Here is a 25,081-nt window from a genome sequence, read left to right as displayed (position 1 = left end):
CTGCGCGCGGATTTATTATTCGAGCGCGCGGGCGAATATCTTATATATTTCTCTCGCGCGGACTGAAAATATTTTCTGAAAGAGTCTCCGGGCGCCCGAGTGCCCCAGACGACGACAACGCGCGACCTAGTGAGGGGAGGAGGGAGTATTAATTTTATAAAGCAATCATAATTGATGATAATTAAGCTCGAGAGTAGAGCGAGTTTAATGAGATTATAATGCAAAGATTAAAAGTCACTGTTTACGCTAGCTCTCCTTAATAAGACGTATTAAGAATCATTATATCGAAATGTTACGTATACAATTTCCAAGTCCTCGCGCGAGTGTTGTGCGAGAAATTGAAAAAAATAAAGCTCGACTTTCTCTACCGTACATTATACAGAACTTACGAGCTGTAAAAATTCATTCGACGTTCATATATATTTAAAAAAAAAAGAAGAGAAATGTAATTTTCAAGTCACACCGTGTCGTTTCCGTGCCGTATATGGAATTCATCATCAAAAAAAGCTCGCGCTGTTTTTTTTTTGCTCTTAATCTAGCGCGCTTAATCGTTAAAACGTTCGCGAGCATGAGATATAAAAAAAAGATGAAGTAGAAGAAGAAGATATCAAGAGTACTTTAATTAACACGAACGAGCGGCCGGAAAAATTGCGTATAAAGAAAACTTAACTATCGCGCGGCCTAATACCGAGCAGAGTGGCTCTCACGTCGTCGTCGAAAGCTCTGCACTATCGGAAAGTGTATAAATTCTTTCCTTCCGCGGATTGATTAAAAAAAAAGTCTTTTTTCCTCTCCAACGAAATCATTATATCAAGAAATTATGACAAATAGAAGCCTCGAAAAATTGATGATCGCGCGGTCGAGCAGCGCGCCGCGCTTATACGCTCAAGCTGCTGCAAGCTCTCTCCGCGCGCCGCGCTTACAAATATATAGAGATATGTCGCGCGTGCGAAAAATTTCCCGCAGCCAAGCGCATCATTATAAAGACAAACAATCACGGGGGAAAACTGGCCTAGGTAATGTTACCGCACCACTAGGCACTGCAGCCGAGCGAGCGAGCGAGCTTGCGACGTCGGCGGCGGCCGCTGGGGTACGGTATAGCTCTGCTGCTGCTAGCCTAGCTTACATACAACAGAGCCACAGCAGCAGCAGCAGTAGCAGAGAAAGATAACAAATTCCATTGCCCGGGAATCAAGGGTACGCAAGCTTTGGTGCGCAAGCGCGCCTGGGCACCCAAACCGGAGGCTATATCTTGTCGTATTCTTCAATTTTCGCCGTGGCAACTATATATACGTGTATCCGATAGTAGCAGTATATACACTATGTATATATGTATATATATCGGCTGCCGCGCGCGCTCGCTCGTGGCAGGTAAAGATAAAGACAGGACCTTGCCACAGCCGTATACGGCACGGAAGTGCCGCCGAGCTTGCACTGCCAGCCAGCCAGCCAGCCAGCCAGGTAGTAGTAGCAGCAGCAGAGGTATATACCGTGCACATGCCTAGCTCCGCTGCTACTGCGGCGGCGGCGGCGGCTACGGCGGCGGCAAGGTAAGAAAAGAGCAGTCGCGAGAGACATGCATGCACGCTGCGCTAGGTATATAGGACTATACACATAGCAGGCTAGCCGGGCTTTTCGCCGCAGCAGCATCAGCTCTGCCGAGGCGCGTGCGTGAGCTTGCCAGACCGAATTCTCTCGGGCTCCTGCTGCTGCTGCTGCTGCTGGGCACATGCCATGCACGAGCGAGAGAGGGAAAGAGATGGGACGCTGCTGGAGCTAGGCGGCAGGGAGGTAGGAAAGGGGGAGGGATTGAGCGTGTGAGCGTGTTTGAAGCTTGCAACGAGCGAAGCTTTGAAGCGCTCTGCTCTCTGTGTGTCCTGGTAAAACCAGACTCCGCTGCTGCTGTCCCGGGATAGAGCAGCAGCTGCAGCAAGCGGCAGCGGCAGTCGAGTACACTGCTGCCGAGGCACACGCATTATAGCAAAAGAGCCTAGGAGGAGGACACACAGAGCTCTCATGCATCTCGCGCGGGCCTGCTGCTGCTGCTGCTGCACGAGCTCCTTATTCTTCTTTCCTTTTTGCGAAAGAGAGCGAGAGAGAAGGAACGACGACGGCAAATCGGCGTGTTGTGCGGCACGAAAGATCACAGTCGCGATGACTCGATGATGATGATCTTTCGATCGAACTTGCAATCGCGTTGATCGGTGCTTTTATTGTATAGATGAGAGAGATCATTTTTGAATCGCGAGATTATCATGCATCGCTCGAGGGAACAAGTATTACATAGGATATTATTTATAACTACTTTGTTGCTGGGACAAGTGATAACGGTCTTGGAGACGAAAACCATCGGTGAGAGCACGGATCGTGGTGAGTTTATTTATTTATTTTTTTTTTTCGATTTTAAAAACATAAAAAATTTTCTATATTAATATTTCGAGCTTTAGCGAGTGCGCTTGATTCGAACGCGTAAGCTCCTTAGTTTTGAAAATTATGCTGCTTTGCATAGCTAATGAAATCATTTGAATGGTGCACGATTTGTTCTAGAAATAATTATTAATCATAATAAATAATTCTTCTTCATAAATCTCAATAAGAAACGAAGCATGTACGATGTATACTATTAATTTAACATTTTTTTATAGCTGTAAATTTTTTATTTTTGGTGATGAAAAATTTAATTTGAAAGACGACGAATGACGATCACCACCTACAACCCGCTGATAATTATTTGATGCGTTTCACAAAGTAACGGTATAATTTCAATCGAGTAATTACTTTTAGCCGCGCGTCGAGAAGAGAAGAGGAGAAAAATTTTCATTTCCGTAAAATAAATTCATATATACTTTTCACGCGTTAACGCACACGCATTGAATGGTGGCTTAAAAAATAATTTAATTTACGAGTGAATAAAAACCGATGCTTCTCCTCGCATTATAATCGAAGAGCGAAGATTACTCGTCGTCGACGCTTTTCACGGAGAAAAAATCCGTTTCATTTTCATGACTTTCTCTTTTCTTTTTTTTTTTTTTACGGCCTGATATACATTAACTAAATTCAAATTGAACCTTCCTATCCTCTTCTTTTTTTTCCTTTTTGCTCCTGGCCTATAAATCGAATTTCATGGCTAATTTGCCCCGTTATACGCATATTTTACTTACCGATGAGAGGCTCTAGCGCTCGTATAATTTTGCATTAGATATATTAAAGCCCGAAATAAACTTACGTTACCGCGCGCGCCCGCGCTTAAGTAGCTTTTTTATAAATTTGTTTTTCCGTTCGAAGGGTTTATTAATGCATTATTCAACTAGATTTTCCCTTTTTCGTCTAATTTTTCAAGATACGTCCCTTTTATTAAATATTTTCGTAAAAAAATTCTTCTTTCTCATCAAAATCGGATCGAGCTCTACGATAATAAATGCACGAGAAAAATGCAATTGTAGCGAGTTTATTAAACGCAGCTTTTAAAACAGATGAATTCCGTCGGATAAGCTCGAATCATGGAATCATATGACATCAATTTTTCCAGCTCGTCTGTACTTTTCAAATTAAAGAAGTAGCTCGCGCGGAGAAAAAAGTTTATACAGTACTAAACGACGAGTACTTTCACGAGTGCTTACTCTAAAATAGACAACGCATCCAACTTTTTCGTGCCCTTTTTTTTTTTTATTTTAACTCTGTACAAATCACCTTTTTTGTTCTTCAAGTATTAATTAACACCTCGACGCGCTTCGCACCCGGGTGGTGGTGCAGTTAAATCGTTCATCATTTCGAGCTCGCGCTGCCCTTTGAAAAATCGGTTATCGCTTCCTTTTTTTTTCTCCTTTTTTCATTCGCGAACTGCTACAACGTGTAACGTTCGCGCGCGAGATAAAATTCGTTTCCTCTCCTTTTGAATTACATTCGTGATGAAAATTTTGGCGTACGCGCGGATTTTCATCTCTCTCGGGCTGTAATACTATATATTTTTCTCCGGGACGACAAGCCTCATGGCGTTTTCTATATACGATCATTCTTTACACGTACGCGTTGGTGGGCTGTCAGGGCTGCTATAATGAACAATTTTTCAGGCGGTTTATCTTATCACAATGGACCAGAATTTATTGGGCCGGTGCAGAATCTTACGGTCGCCATCGGACGCGAGGCGACTTTCTCCTGCAGCATCAGTAACATCGGCAAATACAAGGTATGAACTATTTCAAATCGAATTAAAAATAAAATAATCATTAACTTTGCCAATAACTGTTCTATTCCGCGACTTCCACTTCATTTTAAAATCCGATAAATCCGTTATCCGATATAATTATCGGATTGTGGTAATACGGTGCGGCTGTAAATGTTCGAATAGAAAATTTCACGATAATTTTTTTCCCCCGCGCGCCTCTCTCTAGGTCGGATGGCTGAGGGCCTCGGACAAGATGATCATATCGCTGCACACGCGCACCGTGATCCAGAACGAGCGCATCGTCGTCAAGTACGATCACGCGGACAATTTCAAGAGCAGCAGCAGCAGTCAGGAGCAGTGCAACCACAAATCCAGCAGCAGTAGTGGTTGCGGGGACGAGGTGGAGGAGACGTCGAACGGCACCTGGCACCTCATCATACGCAACACCAAGGAGTCCGACAAGGGCTGCTACATGTGCCAAATCAACACCAGTCCCATGATATCGCAGATCGGCTGCTTGGATATTTTGGGTACATATCTACAGTCGCGTATACACCGAGCTCTTGCATTATGTATACATTAATTATAATCCGATAATTGATCGATTCGCAGTGTCGCCGGACATTCTGAACAACGAGACGAGCGCCGACCTGTCGGTGGTCGAGGGGGAGAACGCCACTCTGGTCTGCAAAGCCGTTGGCAAGCCTCCGCCGCGGATACTTTGGAAGCGCGAGGATGGCCAACCGATTTTGCTCAGAACGCCTTCGTACAGTGAGTATCTTAATTCGATTCGCGACAAATAAGAATTGTTAATGAGAAAAAATTGATGTATGAAAATATGTATACATTGCAGGTAGCGTTCAGTTTCACGAGGTGCCGTCGTTCAACGACTCGCGATTAGTTTTACAACGAGCCGACAGGAAGCAAATGGGAACTTATTTGTGTATAGCTAGCAACGACGTGCATCCGGCCGTGAGCAAGCGCGTCACCCTGTCGGTCAATTGTAAGTCAATTATTATCGTAATTTATATAGATTTTCCTAATCATCGTTTAACTTCAAAATGTTTTCTTTTCTTCATCACAGTTTCACCCAGTGTTCAGGCTATGAATCAGCTCCTCGGAGCGCCAGTCGGTACCGATGTTATTTTAGAATGTAGCGTAGAGGCTCATCCAAATACCGTGAATTATTGGCTAAAGAATCCAAATAAAATGCTTTTAGAAGGGTTCGTATTTGAGTTAACTGTACTTACTCTTTATGATAATCAGTTCTTTTAAAAGTAAAATTTGTTCCAGACCAAAATATACAATCAAAGAAAAACGCGAAGGCTATAAAGTCGACATGATACTTATTATACGGCAATTTAAGGAAGATGACATTGGCAGCTACAGTTGCATATCAAGTAATAGCCTAGGCAAGGTGGAGGGCGTATCTCGATTATATAGTAAGTATCGACAACCTTCATAAAAAAAGGTCAGCTAGCTCAAATTTAATTATGTTTTTAATTATACAGAGATAGACGATATCAATTCAAATAAGATTTCACACGCGTCGCATCATTACCCAGCTTCAGATGGTGAGCTCATTAAAGATATTGAATATTACGTAGAGCATTTTTTACAATGCAAATCTTAATTTATTACTTTTTCTAAGGTATAGCAGATTCAGCTCAGAACTCTGGTGGCCAAAGTATGATTAGTGCATTCGAATATTGCCAACTTCTTGTGCTTATAATTAAGGCTGCTTACTTATTGACTGCAATTTCATAGGCAGAAAACTAAGCTAAAGTAAAACTGCTGTAAATATAATGTTACCTCTAATGTACTAGTATCTAATATGTACCATCGATTTACAATATGAGCTAAAATTTAAAAAGAAAAATAAGAGATTATTTTATCTGTCCCGAATCCATTATATCAAAAGAGTATTCGTGTGAATTATTAATTACTCAATGAGCCAAATGTGTCAACTGATTGTGATTGATACATCAGTTACATTATAATTAAATATGTCAAATGGTGGAAATTATAATACAGTAAGTATGATGCATTTGTGTAAATGATGAGTATTTATTCGTACTTTTTTAACAAATTTTTTAATACAATGTTCGGTATAATATAAATTTTTTATATATCATGAACATGCGATGAACGTGTTTGTGTGATCAAAATCAACTCAACTTGAACTAAAAATCTATTTATTTCATTTCAATTGAAGCTTTTTGTCCGTTAATGGGACGTAAACGACCCCCATTAATTTTTTCTGTAAAATTGATCCATCTTCTGCTTTGTCAATTTGGAATAACGTTTGATCGGCATTTTGATAACCAATTGGTACGATCATACGACCTCCAGGTGCTAATTGATTTATTAGCTAAAATAAAGGTATAATATCATACCACTTCCTCAAATTTTTTTTATTAATCAATTAATTAGAATTTTGAATGATTTTTTCTTTATGATTATTTTGACTTGAAATTTTAATATTTGGAATGATTTATGAGAAGACTTACTTCTTTTGGCGCTTCGGGAGCCGCTGCACCAACGTGAATAGCATCATACGGAGCTTTTGATGGGTAACCTAGCCTACCATCTCCAACTGCAAAATGATTAATACAAAATTGGCTTTTTGATCAATCTGATTAAATTTGTTTTCGAAGAGAACGAAAAATACAGTTATCTCGAATTATAAATCGTAAGATCATTTCAAGTATCTACGCGTAATTTTCAAATTTGTGCGACATATCGAGTGCGGAAACATGTTATTTTGCACACTAGTGCATAATGCACAATTTCGAAAGCCTAAGATTATACGAAAATTAAAAATAATTCTTATAGATTTGATCTAATTTAGACTTAATTTTAGTAATTTAATTTAATTATTTCAAGAAGAAAATTAATAAATAAAATAATTAACCCTAAGACTCACCGACCAATTTAATTCTTTCACTTTGAAGCAATTCAGGATTATCATTCTCAATATTTCTTTTGGCCATTTCTTGGAGTTCTGGCATGTGTTCAATTCCAACTACTGTGCCACTTTGCCCAACCATCAAGGCCATGCATGTAGTTAAGTAGCCAGATCCTGATCCAACATCCAAAGCTCTCCCACCATCACGTAATGCACTGGATAAATATTCTAATGCATATCCATGCTAAAAATACATTGAATTTATTTTGTAAGAAACTAGATCAATCTAAATTAACATTTCTGATTTATCACATACAAAACTATGATTCGTTAATATCAAAAAGTATACACATTTGGTAGCTAATCTAGTAAAAATATTTTGTTAACAATTAGCATGTTCATGCAGGCATATAAAAAAATTAAGATTATTTATTGTAACAAAAAAAAGCTTCATGCTTCACTCTATTTCAATATGAAACTCTCAAACTCAAAGTATGTTTAACTGAAAAATTTTAAAAGCAATTACCATATGTGGAGCACTTATTGTTGCACCATATCCTATACCTTGTGGCGAGTCAACATATGCAATTTTAGGACTGATATATTTACCCCTATCCACTTTACACATAACGTCATAAACTTTGCTTGATTTGACAATACCAGATCCTAAGAGAAATCATTATCAATAAACATAATCATTTCTAAAACTTGCAAGGCTACAGTTAATTACATCAAATACATATAAAATACAATTTATTACGTTTTTCCCTAACTTTTGATAAAATTTTTATACTTCTTTGGTAAAGTTGAAGAAGGTACTTGTCAGTACAGATATAACTCTGCATTTTAATAATAATAAAATTATATTTAAAGAATCAAGTTGAAAAAAAAACGGAATTAAACAAATATCATGGATTTTCGTGTAAAAGTTAATGTATACAAAATAATTTCAACTCACGTTTCAAATGATTAATTAATTCTATGTGATTTTGACCATGAAATCGTCCGGAGAAAGACATCGGAAATATGTCAGTTAAAACTACACGAAATCAATAATTAATTAACGTTATAAGCATCAAATATCACAAATTGCTAACAGATAAATGTCATTCTTGCTCGAGCATGAACTGATTCTTCAAGACCATAATATAGCAGGTAAACAACTCGGTTCAGGTTATGACAGGCAAAACAACACGCATATGATGACAGTAGACTCCCTCTACGTCTGTTTCTACTTTCTACTGTGCATTAACCTTTCTCACGTAAACTGTCAATGCCTTAAAAAAAACTCAAGTCCGTCTGCATTTTTAAATGACACGATACCAATGTGGTTTCATGATAGTTGATATTCTTAGCATGTATGTAGATAATCGTATTATAAATCATTGACGCTCATTCATGGCTAGGTAAACTTTACTTCATGTAGTGGAAATTTTTATTGAGAGAATTTGATTTCATAATCATATTCACATGATATTGATACTGATTCATCTCGTTTTCTTGTCGGCTTTACTTTAGGTATTATTAGTTCATAAAATTTAGATATTTCATCTCATCATTAATAAATTCATCATTAAAATGCTTGAAAGTGTAAAAGTGTAACTATTAGTTTATTATATTGCATAAATAGTGTTTATGAAAAGCATGAAAGATAATTTTACAAGAGCAATATCAATAAAAATTTAATCTTACATAATTGCCTGAATTATGGTTAATAATTTAAAAGAAGCACTCAATCTGTATTAAAGGCATTTGTATCATATGATGAACAAAGACATTTTGTAGCTATCAAACTATTGCACAAGTTATAAAAAGGAAAGAAAGAAACTTGAAACCAAGTGCATATTTTATTTACTATTAAAGTCAAACAGTTATTCTAGCATATGCTTTATCTGTAAATTAAAATGAAATGATTAACTATCATTACATGATGATGCTTTAGACATTATTAAAGTTGGTAATTGGTTGGTCTGTATAAACCTCATTTAATTCATTAGTGTCTAAAATTGTTAACAGTTAAAAAGACTTCAAAATATAAAATTTTAATTAATCATTTAATAAAAACTCAAATACCATCCACATATTTCAACTGAATTTGTTAATTGATTACATTTTTAACTTTACCAACGGTTTTATGAAGGAAGATGACTTACACATTCTATTTATTTAGTCTAATTTGACAATTCAAAATTTTTATAGAATAATTTTATTTATATTATCTTTTGTTTTTGCTGTTGCATTGTAATTAAAATGCTTCATTTGAACTCGTGTTTTTTTTTTTTTGAAAATTCAAATCATAAATGGTCAAGAATAAAATGGGTTTTCAAATTATTTTCAAAAGAAAAAGATCCATTCAAATCAAAAATATCAACATTTGAAAGAAATCCAAATACCGATATTATAACTTATGGCATTGAAATCGTGCTTGCATAATCTTTATGCTTTCGCAAGTACGAAGTTACATACTCAAATTATTTAAGCGTCATTCATTATTTATACTTTTCATTCATGCACGAAAAGTCAACGTAACGCTGAACTCGTATACAATACTAATTTTTTTTTGTCTATTGCGCACGAACAGATTTCCAGAATGAATACATTTTACAAGCAAATCTTAACTAAAATTAAGACACGCGAATTGCCGAGACACTCTATTATCCATCGATGCGACAGTTCGCTCGCCAAGTAAGTCCTTTTTCTCTCTCTCTATCTCTCTGATAGCACACGCAAATCTTACGTAAGTAATTTGCGAAAAAAATAATAATACCCAATTTGAATAATTCGTACACGACAGAAGTCCTTCGACGACGACGTACGACCTCGTTGTGGTCGGGGGCGGAATAGTGGGATGCGCGACTGCCAGAGAGATGAAAAAGCGGCGACCCGATTTTAAGATAGCTATTGTCGAGAAAGAGAATGAACTTGCCAAACATCAAACTGGACATAATAGCGGCGTTATACACGCGGGCATTTACTACAAGCCGCAAAGCATAAAAGTAAGCCTTTCCAATAAACTTACAATGACGAATTATACGATCTATCAAGGCTCCCCTTTTTTTCTTAATTGAAAAAGGCTGATGCTTTTCTCGAGCCAAGCGCGCGTAACGCGATTTCTTGAGGTTTGAGCTTTTTGCAAGCACGGAATGATACGATTCAATTTTTCAGGCAAAATTATGCGTCGAAGGCTTGCATTTGTCCTACGATTATCTCAACAAGAACAACATACCTCACAAAAAAGTCGGAAAACTTATTGTAGCTCAAAATAAGAGTCAAGTTGCGCAGCTGAATAATCTTCACGAACGAGCTTTACAAAATAATTGTCCCGATATAAAAATCGTCGACAAAGATAAAATTTCGAGCTATGAAGGAAAGTGTAAGGTATAAATAATTTTTTTGAAAACAATCATATTTCTGTTTCAGGCGTATGTACACTCTTTATTTTATATCAAAATTGCTTTTATATAAAAATTATACATGAATCGTGTATAAAAATTGTTCGTGATTGAAATCATTTACAGGGTGAAAAAGCGATTTGGTCGCCGTGGACTGGAATAGTTGATTGGGCTTTGGTTTGCAATCATTTTGCGAAGGATTTTCAGCAAATGGGTGGCGATGTATTTTTAAACTTCGAAGTGACTGGATTTGCAGAAGCCGAAGACTCTTCCGCGAAAATAGATTCTCATCATATTCGCGTACTTTCTAAGGGCAAGGTGAGAAATTATTTTCATAACTGAAATTTTCCTCAATTTTCGATAATAATATTTTCCACCTTCTTGACTGTTCATTAAAATTTTAAATAATTTTTGCAGCATATCAAGGCAAAGCATGTATTGACGTGCGCAGGCTTGCATTCGGATAGACTAGCCGTTATGAGCGGGTGCGACAAAAGTCCAGCTATAGTGCCTTTTCGTGGAGAATATCTTCTTTTGAATAAAGAACACTCTCACCTGGTTTCAACGAATATATATCCGGTACCGAATCCAAAACTTCCATTTTTGGGTGTTCACTTCACACCAAGAATCAACGGTGATATATGGCTAGGGCCAAATGCAGTTTTGGCATTTTCTAGAGAAGGATATCGCTGGTCAGATATCAATATCCGAGACTGCATTGATTTTTTGAAATTTCCTGGATTTTATAAACTTGGTTTGAAGTATACTTACCCTGGAATGATAGAAATTCTCAAATCTGCTTTTTACTCATTAGCAGTGAAAGATTGTGCAAAATTCATTCCTGATGTAAAAACAGATATGGTCACACGGTAATTACTATTATTCAAATTTTTCTAAACATTCCATTGTATATTAAAAACCAAATACATTTTCAGAGGTCCGGCTGGTGTTCGTGCCCAAGCTCTTGATAGGGATGGGAATCTTGTCGATGATTTTGTTTTTGATTATGGTACTGGAGAAATGGGTAAAAGAATTTTACATTGTCGTAATGCCCCATCGCCAGGAGCTACGAGTAGTTTGGCAATAGCAAAGTACATTTCTAATAAACTAGAAAAAGACTTTTATTCCTGAACCTTGTAAAAGGTAAAAAATATAACAATCACATTTTTATAAATTACTTTATCTGTCCTTAAGCAATTATGGCCAATCATAAAATTTTTAATCCATTTCTAGATATCAGAACACTTCTTCCAGCAAAATCATATGCTGCAGTTACATGAAATCCCATATTTGTTAAAACAACAAGATACTCCGCTAAGGCAAATAGTGAATAGACTGGAAAAAATATTTAAATTAGTTAAGATTAATCATGATATAATTTTTCTTGTAGCCTTTTTTTCTTACCAAAAGGTTCACAGTATTTATTGTGTCTATAGAAAAAATAGCAAGCTAAAATTATTCCAGCTAAGTTTGAGATCAAAGCTCTTAATTTCCATCTGAGCGAAATTATATCATGAACCTCTCTTGTTGTACTGCGGCACATTTTTGCAATTATGTATGAAACATTCATGTATATAAATGATGTGAATAAAAATATCATAAACGAAAGCTTGTGCAATGCTGAAAAAATGTATTTTATTAAAATAAATTTATTCTATTATCTACATTAATTTTTTCTTTTATGTATTCTTTATAAAAATATTATATGAACTAATTAAATAAAAATGTTAATTTTTAATTAAAATTTTCTTATTACTTTTTTTGTGTGGATAAAGTTAAAAATTATATCTACAAGAAATGCAACAGATAGTAAGACATCTTATCAAGCAGCTTATGTGCTAATAAAGAAATTAACTTATTTATCTATAAAACTGATAAAATGAATAATTTGATAAATTACCATAATTTTCATTTGACGTCCAAAAACTGAGAGTCACTAATGATGTATTTTCAATTACATAAGTCACAAGAGCTAACCGAGTTAGCTTATGAGTTGTAGGATATGTATTCTTTTTGTAGTATTGGTAGTGCAGGATAATCATGTAAAATCTAATGATTGCTTGGATCACAGTGGTCATCTTCCAAATGTTTTTCTGCGGTTGATAGTGACCAATGGTAGCAGAAACCGATGGTAATGCATTATACACTTTGCAATGGGTGTTGGTCGACTCCTCGAAGTTGTACATTATTGTCCACAAAATGCAAAAAATAAAACTGAAGCATTGTATCGAGACGGTGAACCACGCGATTCTCGCGAACGGTATGATGACACGAAAACTGCTAATTTTCTTATCGACCAAAGGAATGTAGTCGGATTTTACACTAAACTCGTTCATGATTTGAGATAGTTTATTTGCTCCGAATTGTAAAACTATGATAATTTAGATTGTGTAACGAACGGAGGCCTTTTGTGTTGTGTGGCTCGCATACCGGTCAGCGAGCTTCAAGTCAGACTGTAGACATTGATAGGCGAATCTTATCTATATATACACGACTGTACACGGCGCGTTTGCAATGCAACTAAAGATGCAGCTGTTTTCGTCTGTATACTAATATGGTTCACTGACATTGGACTCGCGAATTCGCAATGAGCCGTCTGCCGCGAGCCGAGGAATGGACACGTGACCATGTAAGGCGGCCAATGAGAAGGATTACGAAGCGCGTCATTTGAAAAACTTTGTATAATCAAATTAAAGTCTTAGATTCAACGGTTATCGTATTTTATTCAAAGAGCTTCTCGCCTTTTGACGTATACAAGTAAAAATAGTATTGCATTGTGTCTCGAATCCTTAAAAATGATTCGAATAAAAAATTTTATTTTATATACAATGTACAATTTATAAAATCAATTTCTCCAATCGATAATTGGCTTATTAGATTGTGAAAAATAACTGTACGAGTCCTTTGGCAAATTGGATTATTTCGGAGCCGCCGAGTTTCGAGCTTCCGTAGACACGATCAATGAACGAGATGGGTACTTCTTCGATGGAATAATCAAACTGACGAGCTTTGACAATCATCTCCATTTGAAAGACGTATCCTTTGGATATACAAGACGAAACGAGATTTTGCAGCACTTCTTTTCTGTACAATCTGAAGGGAAAAAAATTTTTTGTAAAGTGAAATTTTATCCTGAATTTTACAGTTAAGAATACGAAGTTAAGACGATATTTTACCTAAAACTGCCTGTCAAATCGCTAACTCCAGGCGCCAAGAGGACTTGCGTCAAGTAATTAGCTGCTCGACTGATGAATTTCCTGCGAAAATCCCATCCATAAACGCCTCCGTTACCCGCGTAACGAGTACCGGTGACGATATCACAGTTTGTTTCTTTTTGACGTTTGATCATTTCAGGAATGAATTTTGGCTAGAGAATAAAGGTCATAAAGATCAATTACTAATTTTTGACCCATTTTTAAAGTAACAACTAACAAGTTCTTTTTGTTTATAATTAAAATGCATTTTGTAAAACCTACATGGTGTGACAAATCAGCATCCATGATAATGATGAAGTTTCCAGTTGCTCGTTCCATTCCATGAATGTAAGCTGTGCCTAAACCTAATTTTTTGGCTCTAGGCTCCAAACGAACAATATCTGTTCCGTAAACTTTTTGCAACTGTCTGGCCATATCCTGAGTGCCATCAGGAGAATTATCATCAATTATGATAATTTCATAACTGGCTTTCCTGAAGCATTTATTAGATATTATACATCAATTAAGTGTTTGATTTTTTTAATCACTATTATTGTGATATTGTGATATTGTGATATTATACTTACACATTATTCATATGTTCACAAATAAGCCAAACAATCAAAGGTAAATTATCGACTTCATTGTAAGTAGGAAGCAAAATAGAGTACTTGTGAACCATTTTGTATGACTTGATGAAATCAATATCTTAAAGAAGTTAAGTCCTGCAAAAAAACACTCTTATCAGTGATTGCACATTTTTAATAGTTACTTTCTTTGTACGTGGTTAAAATGTTGAACTGATTCTACAGCCAAGACTAAAACTTTTTAGACAAGATTTTATTATATTAACAAATTGCCACATAGGCTCTCAATTTAATCAACACAGAGATAAAGAATATATTCAATAAAATTTCAAAAATATTTTTAGAGCCATTATCACTTACCAAATGTCTATAGTATTAAAAATATAAATACAGTTTTTACTCTCCTAATCTTTACTTAAATGATACAGCTAATGGAATGAAAATACTGAGTTGATTTACAAAATTGTACTATAATGACAACATGAGATCACTATGCTGCTATTGCTCTGCTGTCATATTTCATTACGATCAACAGTTGTGAGTTGGAACTTCGAAAAAATAGGTTATGCACCGTAAGTGGGCGACAAAAAAACAAACACCCAATTCTACATTCAGCATGCCTAAAATCATCGTTGCAGAAGAAGCTTGAAAATTGAGCTGTGAGCACGTTCAATTTCAGTGCATTTTTGTTACTCTGTCTGCTAACCAGCAAACCGGTGCACGAAATTTTGCACCATCAAACCAAAAGAATTCTTTTATTGATTATATATCAATTTATTAACAATGCGAAGATTATACTTGAATCTTGCCTCGGGATATGGATCTCCAGCAGGAGATACTTACCCGAAAGTTTTAAGATTTATTAGATACGGCTGTGCGAATCGAGCATTTTATCACCTCACCTTAATGAATGTAAATATACTTTTTCTTAATTATTATCTTTAAATTATTAAGCTTATTTGACGTAAACAGAAATTTACTCTATAAAATGTAAGTCTTCAATGCGATTTCTGAAAGTTTAAAATTTAATTGATCTTTTTTAGCAAAAAAGTCAACAAAAAGTCAGAGCAGTTGAACAACTTGGCAGTTATGACACAGTACACAACAATCACAGTGAAAAACTTGTTGCTTTGAATCTAGAAAGAATTCAATATTGGTTTACTAGAGATATGAAAGTTACTCGGCCATGCCTAGAAATTTTAGGATTAGCAGGATTTTTACCAGTTCATCCAAGAACTTACATGAGAGCGTGGAGACAAAGAAGGTTGATCAAATATATGGAATAATTAATGTAGTATTTATAATTAAATTAATTGTACATCTTATTGTTTGAATTAAATGCATTGTTAAATTGAATTATTAGTTCATCTTCATTTCAACTAAAATAGAATCATAAGGTATTGATAAAGGGCAAAAAAGATTTTATACAAAATATATAAATTTATCAAAATGTTGTATGAATATACAGAAGTCTTAGAGTGTTATTATTAACATACTCTCATATAAAACAAGTTATAACAGTTTCAACAAAATTTTAAACAGTTTTAATAAACTTTGAAACTAGATGTTTTAGTGTATTTCTTAGCAAATTCTTTTCCACTAATAGTTGGCGTGGAAAAAGCAATATCTTCTGTAGACAAGATTATACCATAGTAATAGCTTGATCTAAAAATTGAAATCCAAATCAAAATACTATTTTAATAATCAAGTACATCAAATAGAAATTCATTTAATCATCTTTACCTGAGAATATCAATCATTTTTGAAGCAATACCCTTTCTTCTATGACTTTCAATTGTCCACACAAGAAAAATCCCACACTTAGCATCTGTAGATTCATTTGAACAACATGTTGTACCTGGTACTAAATCTGGTAATACAGTATAAGCTGATTTAATTTGTTCGCCTATCAATAGACCTACAATTGTTTTTTTCTCTATGTACAGGTATGCCTAGCAAAGTGAAAAAAAAAAATACAATTGAATTATTATATAAATAAGGAATTGTTTATGTATAAATTATAAATTACTTTTTTGGTTTCAACATTTTCACTTGTAAAATCAGAGAAACCCAAGTCTTCATTAGCAATATGAAAAATTTCAAAAACTTTTTTCCAATGAGAACTTGGATCATGAGATTCTACCAATATAATACGCACATCTGCTAATTCATTATTATAAACAATGCGTTCTTTTTTCCAGCCCTGAAAAAATCATTATTATTATTAAATTATTTTAAGTAGTGATAAATTTTGGTGATGTTCAAGTTATATTTAGATTTTGAAAACTACCTGGAATTTTAATACTTTATAAGTATTATGATAATTGTAATGGGCAGTCTCATCTTTTTTATCTCCAATTTGATATATCATTTTACACTCACTGCATTTTATGGCTCCAAATTTGTTTTGACCTGCATCTATTTGATATTGATTTTCAGAATCACTATCTTTCATGGATTTTAAAACATTAGTTGTTTGTTTTTCAGTCATCTGATTACTAAAAATAAATGAATAACATATTAAAAATTACATCAGTTATATGAAATCTTCATTTGGATAATAAATACTTACTTTTTAGAAGTTGGATTAAAATTCTTGGAAAATAAGGGAAAATATTTTTCTTGTGTTTCTGTATTGTTACTAGAATCTTTTGAACTTGTTGAAGAACTAGATAATTTAATTGAATCAACACTTGTTTGTTCTGTAGGGCATTCTTGATTGTTATCCATAGCTTCTTTTGTTATAATACTTGTTTTTACATTATATGAGTTATCATTACACGTAGTTGATAAATCATTATTTGTATAACTGATTTTATTTTTTAAATTTTCTTCTTTATCTTCATGCTCAAGTTTATTTATTATATTAACTACATCTATCTTTTTTACAGCTTCATCTTCCTCAAAAGAATAAGATTTAGATTTTTCCTCAGTTGACATGTTGAAAGTGTCTGTACTAAGATTTGAGTTTGCTTTTTGCAAAGTTTCTGGATTATTACTTTTTTTTGTATTTATCACTTTATTTACTACAGTAGCATTTTCTTTGATATTATTAGAATTAATTATTTTGCTATCTTTGCCTTTTATTTGTTCAATTTTTGCTTTATTAATAACTGGTTTGGGCTTGGGTTTTGGTTTTTTTATTCCATGCCCAACTCCAAAATTTATTCCACCATCTCTTCTTTTCTTTTTATCCATTGCTTTTTTATTCTTAGCACTACTTTTGTAATATGAAGGGTTGTAATAAGATGATTTTTGAGTATTTGGTGGTGTTTTTATCTTTGGTGGTTGGTATTTTTCTTTAATATCTTTAACAGATTTGTTCAGACTTGTACTTACATTAGAATTTGAATCTCGGTCTTGGAAAAGGCTTATTTTAACTTTTGATAAAGGTTTGATTAAACTTTCACTTTTATTAATGTCATTTGGTATTAAATTGTTTAAAATTTTCTCAGAACCTTGTTTTATTTCTGGAGATGGGGTATTTTCAGTGAATGATGCATTTAACAATTTTCCCTTCTTCTTTTGTATTCTAGGCAATGGTATAGCATATCTTACAGGAACTTTATTTCTACTTTTTTCTGGTGTTTCAGGCACACATTCCCCTATTGGTAAATCTTCTGATGAATCTGAGAACTCGTCACAAGAATCATAATAGATTTCTTCATTACTTGATATACTATAATTATGTAATGAACGTTTTTTATCATTCACAGAGCGGTCATTTGAAAAATTCTTAAATGCATCTGTGGGCTTAATACTTGGTTCTTCCCATTCCTGGAACATTTAAAACATTCATTTTAACTCAAATGATTGTTCTCTTGAATTAACAATTATGCAGATATAATGCTTACAACAGGCATCTTAGATAAGTTTTTTATGAAGAGATGCTTTGCAATAATTCCTTGATTTGATACTAGTAACAACTTTCTTGGAATGTCTTTGTCACCAATTCAAATTGGCTAATATAAATGAGTGCTATTTTTAAAAACGTGCAGTATAACTTTATTGTATAAAATTATAAGTGTTGCAAAACGAGCACATGTCAATTCCTATAACTTACGAGTTTCTTCGTACTTCCAAATATCACACCGATAAAGAAAATATTTCGCGCCTAAATATTATTTAAAACAATACTGCAAGATACAGAATTATATACAAGTTCTTTTTTGTTGATCAAGATCATAAAATTGTAACTACTAATGTTAAGAAAAGTAGAAAATTATAAAAAATGAAGCATAAATCTACTTGTCAAACTTAAGACTGCGTGTTTGGACTTGCGACTGAAGCAAGAAAAATTTGCCGGGAAAAATGTGTCAATGTGTGTTGTGTATGTGTATAGTATGCGTGCAGTCTACAATGCCAAATCGAAATTTCAGTGACAATTATTAGTCAGTATTTATTAAAAAAAATTTAATTAATCACAATATGTTTACAAAAAACCTTCAACTAACAATTTGTTAAAAATCATTTTATTACTTTTAATTTTATTTGATTCAGCAGTTAATGAAATATTGACCGAGGCAAAATTTGACGCGAACAAGAACCGTCTGCGAATTGGTTTCTCATTCCTCCATTGTACATGCCAGAATCATCTTTTGATTTCTGCGTGTTCATGTCCTTACAAACTTTTCAATTTGCAAACGCGTTGTGCTTGATCATCCAAAATTTTAAATCGCCGGAGCAGTGTGTTGATAAGTGTCAACCAGAAAACAGGATTCACCCTTCGACGCCAAGTCCATAGGATTTGATTATTTTTACGTGCTCTCGCAATTTAATTTAAAAACCGCATTATCACGATGAGCTCCATCGGCACAGGGGTAAAATAATATTTTCAATCCTTGCCAATTTTACTTTTTCGCAGATTTATTTTTTTCATTTATTTATGCATTTTTTACTATTTCTCGGACTATATCCTTAAGATCAATTGGTAAACATTCAGTAGTCTATGAAAATATGCAATGATGATACGTTGAAAGAAATTCAACTAAACGCCGTAAATATGTGCTTGTTTAGCACAACAATGTAAATTTGGTTAGAATTCTTTTACTGCTCATTAATGAAATTAGTACAAAAATATGAGAAATTGATGAATTCTCGTCAATTTGTTTATTCATTTAGAATACTTATGAAGCAAACAATATTTTTATAATTAATCTCCATCTTGTCTAACTTGAAATTGTCAAAATGTGTATGTCATTCTATGACTACTAGAGGTATTTTTGTAATTTCAATTTTCTTCTTCAATTTTCTAATTTACTTATACCATATCAGCTTATTTTTGGGATTAAAAAATGTCAGCTATAAACTGTTGCCAACCAAATCTTCAAATAATTAATTAATTTCATTATGTTTCCAGTATGATCTCTCAGCTTCACAATTTTCTCCTGATGGACGTGTATTTCAAGTAGAATATGCCCAAAAAGCTGTTGAAAATAGTGGGTAAGTTGATAAATCTAATTTAAATATCCAAATATAATTTATTCTGTCAGTTTTTGACTTTTTAAATGCTTTCAGAACTGTACTTGGACTGAAAGGAAAAGATTGTGTAGTTTTCGCTGTAGAAAAATTAGTAACATCTAAACTCTATGAGCCATTTTCAAACAAACGAACATTCAATGTTGATCAGCATATAGGATTGGCTGTATCAGGACTTATTTCTGATGCACGTCAAATAGTTGAAACTGCTAGATTAGAAGCTTCAAATTACAGAGGACAATATGGAGTTGGTATCCCATTGAAATACCTTAATGATCGTTTATCAATGTTCATGCATGCGTATACTCTGTACTCTGCCGTCAGACCATACGGATGCTCAGCAATTTTGAGCTCTTATGAAGATAATAAACCAGAAATGTATATGATTGATCCTTCAGGAGTATCTCATGGATATACAGGATGTGCTATTGGTAAATTTTAATTTTGTAATTGTGTAATTAAATTTTGAGTGTTAAAAATAATACAATTTTTTATCATTTTTTATGCCATTAGGTAAAGCGAAACAAGCTGCTAAAACAGAAATTGAAAAACTCAAGCTTTCAACACTGGATCACATTGCTCTAGTAAAGGAAGCCGCAAGAATTATTTACTTGGTTCATGATGAATTGAAAGACAAACAATTTGAGCTTGAAATGAGTTGGGTTGGTGAATGTACTCAAGGAAAACACGAAAAAGTTCCGTTGAACATCAAAACCGAAGCCGAAAATGCAGCCCGTCAAATATTAGCAGATGATTCGGACAGCGATGTCGACGAAATTTAAAAATATTTCAAGTTTTCCGTTTAATTCTAAAAAGAATCGGAAGTACATTTTGTTAATTTGCATAAAAACTTTATTCTTAAACATCGTCGTAACTCTTGAGTCAAGATGTATGATAAATTTGATTTTACATAAAAAAATATGTTAAATCTTTATTCTCAAAAGAAAAAAAAAAACAAATAAATATAAGGAATGGTTTTTACAAACACAATAACTCTTTTTAATTTTTTGACTTAGTACTCCATTTCTGCAAAAAATAATATCAAATAATTACAATAGCTTAAAAAATGGTCTATCTTGATGAGTAAAATAAATAGGATGGGAAAGATAAGGATCAGTGAAGAGAAACCATGTAATCTTATTAACTATCATTATATTATAGAGCAATGATCTGACTCTAAAGGTCTTAAAGTATATAAAACATGTATGTTTGAAAGCTTCAAATCACTTTTGGTAAATACAATTATGATTAATCTATGGTTTGAAATAATACAAGTGTAAAATTTTGCTATTCATTGCAAAACATTTGTACACATTTTAGCTATTAAGGTTTATTTATGCAATTTTATAAATAGTTCTAGACTCAAAATGAATATGGGTCAGACCTAATATGAAAATTAGATGATCAACATGCAATAATTAATTTTATAATCGTCAGAGATATATATCTCTAAGTGATTCCTGAATCACAAGAATAATTAATGAATAGAACAAGACAGTGATTGCTCATATAGGACAAAATTTTCACTACAAAGATCTTTTAAATGTTCACTTATTTCGTCTGTGCTGTTACTCGTTTGCAAATTTCATTGGTGTATTCACTACATTTAGCAGAACCTCCAAGATCACCAGTCAAATATTTGGCTTCTTTGATGGTTTCGTATGCTGCATTTTCAATAATTTTGGCATGACTGTTGAGACCCATATGTTTCAGCATCATGACAGCCGAAAGAAGAAGAGCAGTAGGATTGGCTTTGTCTTGTCCAGCAATGTCAGGTGCTGTTCCATGGACCTAAATTTATAAATTATATATTTATAAAAAATTGACACATAAAAAAGTATAATTAATTTTTTTTAAGTATTAAGAACTTACTGATTCAAACAGAGCTCCATTTAATCCAATATTTCCACTAGGTGTAAGACCTAATCCTCCAACTAATCCAGCACACATATCTGATAAGATGTCACCATAAAGATTAGGCATGACAAGTACATCATATTGGCTTGGATCTTGTACCATATTCAGACACACAGTATCCAAATATCTTTCCTCGAATTTAACATTTGGGTACTTTTGGGCTGCTTCACGACAACATCTCAAGAATAATCCATCAGACATTCTCATAATATTTGCTTTGTGAACAGCTGTGACCTACAAAAATTAATTCATAACATAAATATTCTATTTTATGTCAAATGTTGAATTATTATTATTAGACACATACCTTCTTACGATTATTGCTTTGAGCATATTCAAATGCAAAATCAGCTACTCTAGATGAAGCTTCTTCAGTAATGAGTTTGATAGATTGTACCACTCCTTCAACAATTTCATGCTCTATTCCTGAGTATTCACCTTCAGTGTTTTCTCTGATAGTGACAACATCAACATTGTCATACAGAGTTTTGTAACCCTCCAACGATCTGCATGGCCTTACGTTGGCATAAAGATTGAATTCTCTAAAATGATCAATGATTTTATGATGAATTAAATATTCTAATGAAATGTATTAATAGAATGATGATTGTATTATCTTTACTTTCTGAGGGCAAGATTCAAAGAACGATGGCCTTTGCCAATTGGTGTCATCAATGGTCCTTTAAGACCGATTTTATTTCTGTTGATAGAATCAATGGCAGCCTGTGGGATTCCAAATTTGCCATCAGGCCCTCTCACTGGAGTAACATCTACAGATTCCCATTCAATGGGTACCTTAAAAAAAATAAAAGCATCCATATAACATTTACAATACATGAAGCCTTTTAAAGCTATACAGATATAGCAATAAACATAGTTATGTAACATATTGTAGTTTATTTTTAGAGACTCCAAATTAATTTTTTTACAATCAGAAAAAATGTGTTTGATAGTATTACTTGAATTATAAATAAATATTATAATTTCATTTTATGGATCAAAATAAGTACGAAACATGCAAATTTTGAAATTCGTTGTAACTGATTATTTTGAAAACAAAAGTCACAGTTTGTGAAGCACAGTGACTGTAACCAAGTATTAAATTTTTAATGTACAACAATTATAACATACCTTGGCTGCCTCGAAAATTTTCTGCACAGCTGCAGAAATCTCAGGGCCAATTCCATCTCCTGGGATTAGAGTGCACTTGTGTAACTGACTAGAATACAAACGAGCCCCGCTAATTTTGCTAAGGATCTGTTACATAAATGAAGTACCATGTTAATAGCGAAAAAATTGACTTCATCTTTATGATTCTAATTAAAGATCGATCATTTGTCGTTACGATATTTATAGACGTCGCTCATTTCTGAATGGAAGACAACGTGATAATAACCATATTTTTTATAACTATACTTACGGTATTGCGGATCAAATGTAGAGACATTGCTAAAAATTTATTGTCTGGAATGAAATGTCGATAAATAGAACACTCGTGCAAAATCTCTCAGTAGGGCAGACTTTTTTTTATTGAAGAAGGTAGTAGTCTGCCTTTATTAAGGCCTGTACGACGAACGCGAGCGAGCAACGAGTGGAGGGAATAAGGCAGCAGTTTGACTAAACACGAATTTCTGCACAACGTCCTGAAATATCTGCGCGAAGGCGCCACACGTGATACGATCAGGTCGACTCGAGAGCCACAAACTACCGTCAATTCTGCACAGCAATACTGATCTCAATGCGAGAATTTTTTATGTAGCTCCGTGGAGTCGAAAAAATTTTTTTGACTCGAGTTTCGGAGCTTTACCACTGCGCGACTCGGTCACCGTTCTCCCATTCCCGCCGCCACTCAGTTCGGATCAATCCCGCAGGCGGCTGCTGCGCCAAAAACTTGTCGTGAGTGAGATCTTATTTTGCTCTCTATGACATAACGTTGACTATAACAACATTCGGAGTTTGTCAAGTCAACGATCGTTCGTGTTTTTCCAGAGCTCCGTAGACGGTAATTTCACGAAAAATTAGCCGACAATGGTTTTGACGGACAAGTTCGACCTCCCCACGATCGAGGAATTGACCGTGCCAGAAATCAATCTGACTTTTCCAACTCTGCAGGCTGCAGCTCATCATTTGGGCAAATATTGCGAATGGAAAAATCATGTGAGTTTATATTGTGTTTGTATTTAACCTTGCGATGCTTAGACTGTTGATGAAGCCTCACAATTTCTACGAGAACATTGACACTTATTTTATAATAAAGTTTAAAAATCTTAAAAATAACCAATGTTTTAATGCTAGCAGACGACAACAAGCAATAGAAGCAATCTTTCTTTTTAATATTCTGCAAATTTAAAGTGTTAATGTAAACAAATTAGATAAATTTTCAGTAATTTTCATTACCAACTGGTGACTATTAACATTAAGTTTTGAAATCTTATATTGTTGCCATTTCTAAACATTAATGATGCTTAAATAATTAATGCTAGCATATCACTAATGTATGTTTACAATTATTTTTTACACTTCAATTCAAAACACAGTTGTGAATTACTAAAATATCTTGACAAGTCAATATTCCCATATATTTGATATTTCTTTGTTATAATTACTCTGGCTGCCTTATTAATCAATCTCTTATATCCTTAATTAATTAATTCATTCATTTGTTTTAGGAATTCATGTTGTGTAAAGTTGAAGAGGAAGATCCTAGAAAATGTGTAAAAGAAGGAAAAGATGTAACTGCTTGCTCTTTAGAGTTCTTCCAGAAAATTAAAAAACATTGCCGAAAAGAATTTGATCAGTATGCTAATTGCATTGATAAATCCAGTGGAAGTTCATCGTTTGCTCCGTAAGTAAAAATTCACGAATGTTCTGAACAAAGTTGAAAAATGAAAGGTCTCTCAGAGTCATTATGTTATATTACATTATAATATTTGCTGTTTGAACCAATGACTTTACCAATCTTGAAACTACTGTCATAATTGTGATTTTATCTTTGTTAACATTTTAATTTATGCTGTTGTGATATTTACAGTTGTCGCAAAACACAAAGTGTATTTGATAAATGCGTTTTGGATAACTTGGGACAAGAGAGGCCAGGATATGGTTATTTCTGCGAAGCAAAAGTTCATGAAACATCAAGACCAAAACCAACATATAATGCACCAGAATTTCCAAATGCTGCTGTACCAATGTCAACAGATGAACCATTATTACCGCCTAGATATGGCTCAAGAAGAGTCTTATCGGCTAATTAAGTAGCAAAAATTTTTATTTAAAAATCATTGAATTATTGAATAATTAAAAAGAAAATATTCTACACCTTGATATGATTTGAAGGTTATTGTCTTTGTTGTAGCATTGTTAAAGAATAAAATAATATTCGACTTGTACATTAATTAAAGAGGTATTATTATTTTTATATCAAACATAATCAATTATTT

General features: G+C 33.9%; 10 protein-coding genes across 17 annotated transcripts; 5 read left to right on the top strand and 5 right to left on the bottom strand.

Moving 5' to 3' along the window:
* Window positions 1-1,894: 1,894 nt before the first annotated feature.
* Window positions 1,895-6,016, top strand: LOC106657533 (neurotrimin-like). 2 transcript variants are annotated; one of them, XM_014379128.2, is made up of 9 exons: window positions 1,895-2,370; window positions 4,071-4,186; window positions 4,392-4,695; window positions 4,778-4,936; window positions 5,019-5,168; window positions 5,250-5,388; window positions 5,459-5,607; window positions 5,677-5,739; window positions 5,823-6,016. In XM_014379128.2, the coding sequence occupies exons 1-9, from the start codon at window positions 2,256-2,258 to the stop codon at window positions 5,930-5,932; spliced, it is 1,305 nt and encodes a 434-aa protein (XP_014234614.1). In that variant the 5' UTR covers window positions 1,895-2,255; the 3' UTR covers window positions 5,933-6,016. The 2 variants fall into 2 exon arrangements, with proteins under 2 accessions (XP_014234614.1, XP_014234606.1); XM_014379120.2 differs by having other exon boundaries at window positions 5,817-6,016.
* A 220-nt stretch (window positions 6,017-6,236) lies between these two features.
* LOC106657558 (protein-L-isoaspartate(D-aspartate) O-methyltransferase) lies at window positions 6,237-8,227 on the bottom strand. The gene is made up of 5 exons (XM_014379150.2): window positions 8,032-8,227; window positions 7,600-7,739; window positions 7,092-7,317; window positions 6,676-6,761; window positions 6,237-6,536 (listed from the first exon to the last, which is right to left on the bottom strand). Exons 1-5 carry the CDS (start codon window positions 8,090-8,092, stop codon window positions 6,366-6,368), a joined length of 684 nt encoding a protein of 227 aa, XP_014234636.1. The 5' UTR covers window positions 8,093-8,227; the 3' UTR covers window positions 6,237-6,365.
* Window positions 8,228-8,294: 67 nt separating this feature from the next.
* On the top strand, window positions 8,295-11,790 carry LOC106657515 (L-2-hydroxyglutarate dehydrogenase, mitochondrial). Of its 3 annotated transcripts, none has more exons than XM_014379092.2 (8): window positions 8,295-8,431; window positions 9,655-9,758; window positions 9,868-10,069; window positions 10,239-10,451; window positions 10,592-10,783; window positions 10,883-11,334; window positions 11,401-11,608; window positions 11,699-11,790. In XM_014379092.2, the coding sequence occupies exons 2-7, from the start codon at window positions 9,664-9,666 to the stop codon at window positions 11,594-11,596; spliced, it is 1,350 nt and encodes a 449-aa protein (XP_014234578.1). In that variant the 5' UTR covers window positions 8,295-8,431; window positions 9,655-9,663; the 3' UTR covers window positions 11,597-11,608; window positions 11,699-11,790. The 3 variants fall into 3 exon arrangements, with proteins under 3 accessions (XP_014234578.1, XP_014234595.1, XP_014234586.1); XM_014379109.1 differs by lacking the exon at window positions 8,295-8,431 and adding an exon at window positions 8,434-8,479; XM_014379100.2 differs by lacking the exon at window positions 8,295-8,431 and adding an exon at window positions 8,546-8,591.
* On the bottom strand, window positions 11,493-13,026 carry LOC106657551 (post-GPI attachment to proteins factor 2-like). Of its 2 annotated transcripts, XM_023462766.1 has the most exons (4): window positions 12,366-13,026; window positions 11,870-12,085; window positions 11,644-11,800; window positions 11,493-11,572 (listed from the first exon to the last, which is right to left on the bottom strand). In XM_023462766.1, the coding sequence occupies exons 1-3, from the start codon at window positions 12,799-12,801 to the stop codon at window positions 11,673-11,675; spliced, it is 780 nt and encodes a 259-aa protein (XP_023318534.1). In that variant the 5' UTR covers window positions 12,802-13,026; the 3' UTR covers window positions 11,493-11,572; window positions 11,644-11,672. The 2 variants fall into 2 exon arrangements, with proteins under 2 accessions (XP_023318534.1, XP_014234625.1); XM_014379139.2 differs by having other exon boundaries at window positions 11,569-11,800.
* Window positions 13,027-13,239: 213 nt separating this feature from the next.
* Window positions 13,240-15,293, bottom strand: LOC106655969 (dolichol-phosphate mannosyltransferase subunit 1). 2 transcript variants are annotated; one of them, XM_014376589.2, is made up of 5 exons: window positions 15,227-15,293; window positions 14,247-14,384; window positions 13,942-14,152; window positions 13,642-13,832; window positions 13,240-13,558 (listed from the first exon to the last, which is right to left on the bottom strand). In XM_014376589.2, exons 2-5 carry the CDS (start codon window positions 14,339-14,341, stop codon window positions 13,339-13,341), a joined length of 717 nt encoding a protein of 238 aa, XP_014232075.1. In that variant the 5' UTR covers window positions 14,342-14,384; window positions 15,227-15,293; the 3' UTR covers window positions 13,240-13,338. The 2 variants fall into 2 exon arrangements, with proteins under 2 accessions (XP_014232075.1, XP_014232067.1); XM_014376581.2 differs by lacking the exon at window positions 15,227-15,293 and adding an exon at window positions 14,607-14,688.
* Window positions 15,014-15,602, top strand: LOC106656004 (probable 28S ribosomal protein S16, mitochondrial). The gene is made up of 2 exons (XM_014376618.2): window positions 15,014-15,158; window positions 15,290-15,602. Exons 1-2 carry the CDS (start codon window positions 15,030-15,032, stop codon window positions 15,530-15,532), a joined length of 372 nt encoding a protein of 123 aa, XP_014232104.1. The 5' UTR covers window positions 15,014-15,029; the 3' UTR covers window positions 15,533-15,602.
* Window positions 15,603-15,666: 64 nt separating this feature from the next.
* On the bottom strand, window positions 15,667-18,521 carry LOC106655938 (N-acetyltransferase ESCO2). Of its 2 annotated transcripts, XM_014376558.2 has the most exons (7): window positions 18,310-18,521; window positions 18,101-18,224; window positions 16,819-18,023; window positions 16,537-16,744; window positions 16,276-16,449; window positions 15,990-16,198; window positions 15,667-15,911 (listed from the first exon to the last, which is right to left on the bottom strand). In XM_014376558.2, the coding sequence occupies exons 2-7, from the start codon at window positions 18,107-18,109 to the stop codon at window positions 15,791-15,793; spliced, it is 1,926 nt and encodes a 641-aa protein (XP_014232044.1). In that variant the 5' UTR covers window positions 18,110-18,224; window positions 18,310-18,521; the 3' UTR covers window positions 15,667-15,790. The 2 variants fall into 2 exon arrangements, with proteins under 2 accessions (XP_014232044.1, XP_014232036.1); XM_014376550.2 differs by having other exon boundaries at window positions 18,101-18,521.
* A 316-nt stretch (window positions 18,522-18,837) lies between these two features.
* On the top strand, window positions 18,838-20,714 carry LOC106655956 (proteasome subunit alpha type-3). Its single transcript, XM_014376569.2, has 4 exons — window positions 18,838-19,066; window positions 19,606-19,688; window positions 19,764-20,155; window positions 20,238-20,714. The coding sequence occupies exons 1-4, from the start codon at window positions 19,046-19,048 to the stop codon at window positions 20,504-20,506; spliced, it is 765 nt and encodes a 254-aa protein (XP_014232055.1). The 5' UTR covers window positions 18,838-19,045; the 3' UTR covers window positions 20,507-20,714.
* A 142-nt stretch (window positions 20,715-20,856) lies between these two features.
* LOC111694467 (probable isocitrate dehydrogenase [NAD] subunit alpha, mitochondrial) lies at window positions 20,857-23,148 on the bottom strand. The gene is made up of 6 exons (XM_023462850.1): window positions 23,062-23,148; window positions 22,773-22,898; window positions 22,264-22,436; window positions 21,949-22,183; window positions 21,597-21,875; window positions 20,857-21,515 (listed from the first exon to the last, which is right to left on the bottom strand). The coding sequence occupies exons 1-6, from the start codon at window positions 23,086-23,088 to the stop codon at window positions 21,276-21,278; spliced, it is 1,080 nt and encodes a 359-aa protein (XP_023318618.1). The 5' UTR covers window positions 23,089-23,148; the 3' UTR covers window positions 20,857-21,275.
* Window positions 23,149-23,447: 299 nt separating this feature from the next.
* On the top strand, window positions 23,448-25,036 carry LOC106655987 (NADH dehydrogenase [ubiquinone] 1 alpha subcomplex subunit 8). Of its 2 annotated transcripts, XM_023462851.1 has the most exons (4): window positions 23,448-23,537; window positions 23,631-23,798; window positions 24,311-24,486; window positions 24,673-25,036. In XM_023462851.1, the coding sequence occupies exons 2-4, from the start codon at window positions 23,670-23,672 to the stop codon at window positions 24,893-24,895; spliced, it is 528 nt and encodes a 175-aa protein (XP_023318619.1). In that variant the 5' UTR covers window positions 23,448-23,537; window positions 23,631-23,669; the 3' UTR covers window positions 24,896-25,036. The 2 variants fall into 2 exon arrangements, with proteins under 2 accessions (XP_023318619.1, XP_014232086.1); XM_014376600.2 differs by lacking the exon at window positions 23,448-23,537 and having other exon boundaries at window positions 23,544-23,798.
* Window positions 25,037-25,081: the final 45 nt, after the last annotated feature.

This window comes from Trichogramma pretiosum, unplaced genomic scaffold (assembly GCF_000599845.2).
Source record: "Trichogramma pretiosum strain Unisexual culture from Peru unplaced genomic scaffold, Tpre_2.0 scaffold1, whole genome shotgun sequence".
Taxonomy (NCBI): Eukaryota; Metazoa; Arthropoda; class Insecta; order Hymenoptera; family Trichogrammatidae; genus Trichogramma; species Trichogramma pretiosum.
This window is presented reverse-complemented; position numbering and strand designations above follow the sequence as displayed.